Source organism: Sphaerodactylus townsendi, linkage group LG17 (assembly GCF_021028975.2).
Source record: "Sphaerodactylus townsendi isolate TG3544 linkage group LG17, MPM_Stown_v2.3, whole genome shotgun sequence".
NCBI lineage: Eukaryota > Metazoa > Chordata > Lepidosauria > Squamata > Sphaerodactylidae > Sphaerodactylus > Sphaerodactylus townsendi.
The window spans coordinates 17,765,272-17,773,542 of NC_059441.1; the positions used below are offsets into that span (position 1 = coordinate 17,765,272).

Sequence of the window (8,271 nt, forward strand, 5' to 3'; positions counted from 1 at the left end):
ATGACGTGGATGACACAATAACATACTGCAGATAATATGGATGACACAATGACATACACCCCTTCTGCAGATGACATGGATGACCCAATAACACTGCAGATAATATGGATGACACAATGACATCATGAATGACACAATGACATACATCCCTTCTGCAGATGACGTGGATGACCCAATAACACTGCAGATAATATGGATGACACAATGACATCATGAATGACACAATGACATACACCCCTTCTGCAGATGACGTGGATGACACAATAACATACTGCAGATAATATGGATGACACAATGACATCATGGATGACACAATGACATACATCCCTTCTGCAGATGACGTGGATGACCCAATAACACTGCAGATAATATGGATGACACAATGACATCATGAATGACACAATGACATACACCCCTTCTGCAGATGACGTGGATGACACAATAACATACTGCAGATAATATGGATGACACAATGACATACACCCCTTCTGCAGATGACATGGATGACCCAATAACACTGCAGATAATATGGATGACACAATGACATCATGGATGACACAATGACATACATCCCTTCTGCAGAGAACGGGTGTCTCAGCTTTGGAACACACATGACACAACGACACACACACACCCCTTGTGTAAGCATACGACTGCACAGCTCTTCTATCCCACCACAACCCCCCCTCCATCTTCCTCTTTCCCACAGGGCCATTCCTTCTCTTCAACTTTGTAGTCGAGATGGACGGTTGCGACAGCCAATCAGCGTCTTCGTAAGAGCGAGGGACTCGCCCCTTCTCCCAATGAGCGGCTTCAGAACTCAGGGTCCGCACCCGCCTCCACCGGAAGGCCTACTCTTGCGACCGTTGGAGGCCTGATTTTTCCCACACTAGGGGGTCCTGGAGACGACGGAATAAGGGCCTGCGGGGCTTCCCGCGCGGTGTCCCCGCTGGGGGCGGCTGCTCTACCCGTGGGCGACGAGCGATGAGCCTGGGCGAGCCGCTGGGCGCGAAGGCGGGAGCGGCAGCCGGAACCGCCGGAGACCTCGCGCTGGGTAAGTGAGGAGCGAGGGGCTCCTAATTGACGCGACCGTCTGCTCAGCCGCGAGATAATCTGCTGCAATGGTGGAGGGATGAATGGGACCCATTTGCGGGGGGGGGATGAATGGGACCCATTGCAGTGGGTTGCATTGCATTGCATTGCAACACGCCTCGTGCAAATCCCTCGCGGCAGTAGGCAGGCGCCTGGTCTGACGCTTTCACGCGAATATTCATTCACGTTTTCACCTTCTGTGGATCCGCTCATTCTTGCAGTCCCTTTTTTAAGTGTCTTAAAATATTCGCATTTCATTCTTCTATGGATCAGGCCATTGCAATGATTTTTACACAATTGTCTTAAAATATTCACATTTTAAGTTTCTGTGGGTCAGCTCATCCTTGCAATCTTTTTGAAGAAGTTATCTTAAAATATTTATATGATGCCTGATAACGGTTTTTGAATTTGAACGTAATTAGATTGCTTGTAGGATTTTTTTAATATATATATAATATATATTGATTGATTGTCATGGTATGTTTGATAGAAAAGAAGTAGAAAAATACTAGAAAGTAGATAAGAATAAACAGAGAAGACATTTATATATTATTATATAATATTTATATTATATATAATATTTATTATATATTATAATATATTTATTTTTATTTATTTATTTTATTCGATTTTTATACCGCCCCATCCCCGAGGGATAAATATTATAATATATTGATTGATTCTCATGGTATGTTTGATAGAATAGAAGTAGAAAAATACTAGAAAGTAGATAAGAATAAACAGAGAAGACATTTACCTAAAACGATATTGAATAAACATTACATAATGGATCCCGACATGACAATCTAATATTATTAGAGACAATTCGCTCTAATATTATTAGAGACAATAATAGCGTACAGCTGTTACTGCCCCCCCCCCCCCCTTGCAGGAACTTTCCACTTTTGTAGATGGAGTTGCTTACCTAGCAGATTTATTCTGTTCAGAGCTACTCAAGGTGGTTCATATTTATTAATTATGTATTCTTATGGTTAGTATTCTTATCCATTACAAATATTCATGCTGTTATTCAACATGAAATAGTTGCTTATTGTGTGGTAGACACAACAGAGTGTTTATGTAAAGTCTTTGAGGATTAATTGAATCCTATAACTTAATTTTTTTTGTAAATTGTTTGATAGCATTCTTTGGCAAGAATTTGACAGTTTTTCAAAACTTGGTATCTGTTGCAGATTCAAACAGTCATTCTCCCGATGAAGGATTAATTGAAGACTTTGCAATTGTAGATGAAAAAGCCGTTGAACAACTAACTGAAGGGCTGATTTCTCACTATTTACCTGATCTACAGCGATCCAAGCTAGCTTTGAGAGAGCTTACGTACGTAAATGAGAAAACTGCACATTGTTTTATTTATCTTCATTTATTTACTTGTGGTATTTATAGTCCATCTTTCTTGCTGAAACTCAAGGTGGATTACACATTGTAAACAAACACAATCAATATGTTGAGACATCTAATAAGCAATGTAATAGGACTAGGTTTGCAGAAGTCTGAAACAAACAGAAACCTGAAACAAGACATATTAAGCAACTCTTGTCCAACAGTGCAAAGAATGGCATTATGTAAGTCAAAGTACAGTATACTGAGGGCAAGCTAGTACTTGCTGTAGTGGTAAATACCTAGTAGTGTACTCCACGGCCCTGTTCTTTGTATTAATACTTCTTCCTGAACCATTCCATTATTATACAGCTTTACTAGTTTTATAAAAATGGTCTCCTGTTTTGTATAGTTTCTGGAATGCTAGAAGCATCAGAGCCTTTCTGACCTCAGGCAAGCCGTTCCACTAGGCACATACAGTGTATGAAATCCTGAATCTTTTGCTTGAATAGAGAATTGAGCAATTTTTAAGGTTGACTTCACCACTGGAAGATCATCAGGACATTTATTCATTTATGTGCATTCAGAATTGCACTTTGTGGTTCTCTTCCCCCAACATAGCTGTTTCCATAGAATATTTTATTTCACTTTCTCCCACTCAGAGCAACGTGGAAAATGAAATAAGTGCAGAATACCATTTGCACAAATTATAAGGTAACAGAGCAACTGGGGAAGCTGTTGTGATTTACTGAGAGGCAGCATCCAATTATCCTTCTCTATAACTTGATGCCTTCTTCTTTCAGACAGAACCAAGAAGTATTACTAGAAACCCTACAGCAAGAAATCTCAAAGTTTAAAGAATGTAGTTCTGTCCTTGATATCAACATGCTGGTGAGTATGTGCTGTTAGATGTTGAAAAGGGGAGTGGTTGAATCCTACTTCTGCTTGTGCAAGAGGGTGGAGAGGCCGTGTCATCCAGTTTCCCCATCTTGCTGCAACCCTATACCCCATTTTTTTTGTCTGTCTGGGTCCCCATCATAACCTATTTTGGGGTTGAAGGAACAGCTTTCCTCTTTTGTGCCAATGGAAAAGTTGTTAGGATCCACTCCCGTGTTCTTAGCTTCTAATTTCTGCAAAAATTCTGGAAGCACTGTCCTGCCTTTAGAGGAGATCTGCGCAAAGTCAGAAGGCATAAGCACAAGATAAACAGGATTCCATTACTGAGGAAACTGATTTCTGCTCCTCCCGTTTCCTGTCTCTCATTTGTAACATTAACAGTAAGCCTTCCGGTACTCAGTTGGAAGAAGAATTGCAAGTGGGATTTGTGTATCCTTAATACCCCGATCTGATGCAGAGCTAGCTGTACCTCAGCCCCTGGAATCCACTAACATAAGGTCAAGGCTATGAAATATTTGATTCAGGGAATAAAATGAGTTTCCAGATGAAATCAGCAATGTGGGACTTCTGGTACTATATCTGTTCTGATATTCTTGCGGTTGTTTGCATTCTGATTGCATTCATGGATCCTTGGCTGTAGCAAGGAGTTTGCTTACTCTTTAAGAAAGTTTACCTGCAGAGGTGGGGGGGGGGGGATTGTTGCCTTGTGTTAATTTCAGTACTTTCTCGTTAATTTCAATGCTTTCATGCAGCCTTTGGTTCAGGGATTTTTATAAATGGCAGGGTACATTTCAATCAATTTTACTGAACTCTCAAATCTTTTTTTTTTAAATAAAGTTTTCAGAAGCAAAGTACTATCACAACAAGCTGGTGAATGTCAGGAAAGAGATGATGATGCTCCACGACAAAACGTCAAAGTTAAAAGTGAGTCTGTTTCCTTGGAGCTACCATGTTTCCCCGAAAATAAGCCCTACCCCGAAAATAAGCCCTATCATGATTTTTCAGGATTTTTGGAGGAGGCTTAAAATATAACCCCCTGCTCCAAAAATAAGTCCTAGCGGTAGTTACAGATCAAGATGGTATAATCCAGCAGGGTGCTCCCTGCCAATGAGGATGCAGCTTGCATCACACGTGAGAGGCAAGCAATGGGAGAGCCTGCCTTAATGAATTGTGAAGGTACCGTATTTCCCCTAAAATACGTGTACCCAGAAAATAAGCCCTAATTCATCTTTTGGTGCAAAAATTAATATAAGACCCTGTCTTATTTTTGGGGAAGCACAGTATCAAGACAGGTGGGAAAGTATGTGTTTTGAGTTTTTGAAATCTTGGAAAACTTGGGTTTATTTCTGAGGAAATATGCATAGGATCTGGTTGCACATTTTTACTTCAGAACACAGTCTTTAGGCACTTCCACACTGCCACCTTACCTCTCCTCACTTTTCTCTCATCATTTTCTGTGTAAGGTAGGAGGAGTCAGCCTTTACTAGGAATGTACTGCAAAAATTCCAGCCTAGCCTACAGAGGCAAAGTAGCCTCAGGTAGCTAATTGAACAGCTCTTACTGTCAAACAGCCCTTACTGTCAGGAAAGCTTATACAGCTGCAAATAAGAGAGGAGGTCATCTAAGGAGTAGATCCAGGGTTTGAGAGGCACGCCACAGAAGCAAAGAGGCAGTGATTTTAGTGGTGGCGGAATCTGCTCTGTGGTTCAGATCAACATCAGTCAGACTAACTATTTGTTTAGTGCCTTCCCTCACTTGATGTAGTTTTACAGTATAGCTTGTCAATACAGTAGAAATAATATCAGCCACATAAACAGCTAACATGCAGTAAACCATCATGTTGCAGAATGACTGCCATACTCAGCATGTGCCAAATGAAATGGGAATTTCTTGCAGTCCTTAAGTAATGGCAGAGGGCGCAGCCTTCCAAACCCCTTCAGGTAGAAGGTCCCCAATAGAGGGGGATCCCACCTAGCAGTCTGTTTTTGCCACCACTGTTTGAAGGTGGCAGATCTATTAATGCAATATTTTGGCGGGGGGAGTAGGAATTCTGAGCATCACTGCAAAACATTGGGGCTTCTGTGCTGTTAAATATAATTTCGCAGCTTCTGGAAAGTAAAAGGTTCTTGTGGCTTTTCTCTCTTTCAGAAAAGAGCTCTCAGGCTCCAGCAAAAGAGGCAGAAGGAAGAGCTGGAACGAGAGCAGCAACGGGAGAAAGAGCTCGAGCGAGAGAAGCAGTTAACAGCCAAGCCGGCGAGAAGAACATGAAAGCGGGATGTGCGTCATCGGCTTGTTGAACCAATTAGAACATTCTCTGGGCTTGCCGGTAGTCCCTCCCCACTCGTGGCCTGAAATTCGAACTTGCCGAGAAGCCTATTTGTACATCATTCTTATTTCCAGGTTGCTCTTTCTAAGAAGTACGCTAGGGACAGCGACACTCCCGCAATTCAAAGATGTCGTCTTTCTAGCACTGTGCAGCCCAGCGTTGCAGCGTCAAGTGTTCTCTTTTTGTTTTGTCTGCTAATTTTGCGGAGAGGGGGTTGGAGAGAAACAAAATACAATATCTTGTGCGGCTCAGGGTGGCTTCCTGTCTGGAATGAATGGTGGAATGTATTTTCTTGGAAGTTGAGCTCTACCTCATTGACCTGCTGTTCTCTAGGGTGGTTCATTTAATCCACATCCAACTTCTTGGGTTGTCTTTATCATTGATCCTGCCTTGCCCTGTTACCAGTGGAACAGTGGCTGATTATGTACGAAGTCTTTTTGTCAGCTTTCGGTTCTTATCCTATGAATCCATTCCAGACGGGCAAAAGTGTTGAGGTCCACATTGGCCAACTTTGCAAAAGTTTGTCGGAAGCCGGGTATTGTCACAGCAAGTTGGTGACTCTGTAACTTGAAGGGATGTAACTGTGAAGGCGTTGCTTTGGCACTTAAAATGTAGTTGGCTGGGACAGGAAATTGGTGACATGTTTAAAAACCATTGAAATGGCTGAGAACAGAACACCGTGCCCCGTGCAGTTCACATAGTAAGCCCAGTGTTTCCTAGGGAAAACACTTGAAGCGTGGACATCTGTGTAGAAGCTCCTGGGTTCATGCAGGTGAGGTTCTCACATGCAACCTTCCAAGTGCTTAAAGATGTGTGTACATCCTTGCTTTGTGCATTTACTGCAGGAAACTGGTGTGCATACGGCAGCTGAATTTCCCACAAAGTCAGCAGGCTGCTTGCAGATTGTACCCATCAGGTATTCCTAGCCTTCACAGAAATATGCCTGACCAAGTAATAGTAAAGGCATGAGTTAATGGTCCATGTATGCAGCCAGTACGCTTTGTAAGCATGCCTAGAAAATTAAAAGGAGATTGTTCAAATAGCATTGATCCATCAGAGAACTTTGGGAGGAAGATCTGTTGGCTCCATGTTCCTGCTTTGCTATAATTAAGATGCTGCAATTCTGTCTGTTCTGCTTCAAGATCCTCCTCGTTCCCTCAAATTGGGAAACCGGCCAAATTACATTCTGATATAAAGTCCAGGCCATTTTAGTTACAGTGATGGACGGAGCCAGGATTTTCCGTATTTGAAGGAAGGCAATAAACACGTACTGAAGAGTTCTCTTTCTACAATGAAAAAACTGTGTTGGGTACAGCGAACAAAGAAAAACAACACAGGAATACTTCATAGGAGAGCAAGATAGGTGCATCTCTCTCCCAAGGCATTCTACGACCGGATTTTAAAATGTATGATCTGCGTCTTGTCCTGCGGCGTTCCTTCTCCTTCACGCCAGCATAAGCGCTGATTTCTGAGACTGTTCCTCCCAGGGAATGTTAGAGCGCTTCGTCGGGTTTTCGAAAGTCCATATAGCTCATTTTCCCAGCATTAGGCTAAAGCTGACCGTTCGGATGAATGTTTCTTATTCTGCTAACAATGCTTAGGGCTGGACACACACACACCCCCAACTAAAAATAAAAGATGGTAAACATGAGGTTGCGTAAGTGTTCTTGCATTATTTGCTTCAGTTTCTGTGCAGTTTTAAGCAAGGGTAGGCTTGCCTTATTTGCTGGTTTGTTTGTTTTTTGCTCCTCCTGAGTTGGGTACCTCCAGAATCAATCCATAGATTGCAGGCCTTAGAATCATAGAGTTGGAAGAGACCCCAAGGGTCGTCAAGTCCAACCCCCTGCCATGCAGGAACACACAATCAAAGCACTCCTCTAACATATGTTCATTCAGCCTCTGTTTAAAAACCTCAAAAGAAGGAGACTCCACCACACTCCGAGGTAGTGCATTCCACTGTCGAACAGCCCTGGCAGAAAGTTCTTCCTAATGTTTAGGTGGAATCTGTTTTCCTGCGCCTTGAATCCATTACTCCGTGTCCTAATCTCCGAGGCAGCAGAAAACAAGCTTGCTCCCTCTTCAACCTGGCACCCCTTCAGATATTTAAACATGGCTATCATGTCACCCCTTAACCTTCTCTTTGCCAAACTAAACATCCTGCTTCCCGCAAAGCCCCTCTTCAGTATGGCATCGGTTCCAGATATTTCGCCGCTGCCTGACATATTACATGTTCCAGCTTGTCAATCTCCTCCTTAAATTGCAGTGCGATTTCCTCCCTTCTTTCCGAGCAAAGAGGAAGATCAGCGCTGCAGCCAGCCAGCCATTTTATTTTATTTCTGCTTCGGCAAGCCAGGCCACGCATCATGTAGTTGCTGGGACTGGGATGCAGTGGTGGGCCACCCCTGGGCTTTGGCCAAAAAGGGCCTGTCAGAAGAATGTGGGAAAGCCCTCTCAGCTTGAGTGTAGAAGGAGTTTGGCTGACGTCCAGAGAGACAAGCAGGCTCCAATTGATTAAGGATGGTGCTGCGTGGCCTAGACTGGCACTAAGTTTGATAAGGTTTAGTTTCCCTTCTACAAGCCTTGTGGTGCAGAGTGGGAAGCTGTGGTACGAAGCCAAA

The 8,271-nt window shown here is 42.9% G+C and overlaps 1 protein-coding gene across 1 annotated transcript; it reads left to right on the top strand.

The window, feature by feature from the left end:
* Positions 1–835: 835 nt before the first annotated feature.
* On the top strand, positions 836–6,695 carry BLOC1S6 (biogenesis of lysosomal organelles complex 1 subunit 6). The gene is made up of 5 exons (XM_048519659.1): positions 836–1,054; positions 2,286–2,430; positions 3,234–3,321; positions 4,165–4,251; positions 5,476–6,695. Exons 1-5 carry the CDS (start codon positions 985–987, stop codon positions 5,593–5,595), a joined length of 510 nt encoding a protein of 169 aa, XP_048375616.1. The 5' UTR covers positions 836–984; the 3' UTR covers positions 5,596–6,695.
* The last annotated feature ends 1,576 nt before the right edge of the window (positions 6,696–8,271 follow it).

Coding starts and splice junctions, on each gene's coding strand:
- BLOC1S6 (XM_048519659.1), top strand. CDS start 985: ATGAGCCTGGGCGAGCCGCTGGGCGCGAAGGCGGGAGCGGCAGCCGGA. Junction 1,055..2,285: donor CGCCGGAGACCTCGCGCTGG/GTAAGTGAGGAG, acceptor TATCTGTTGCAG/ATTCAAACAGTCATTCTCCC. Junction 2,431..3,233: donor CTAGCTTTGAGAGAGCTTAC/GTACGTAAATGA, acceptor TTCTTCTTTCAG/ACAGAACCAAGAAGTATTAC.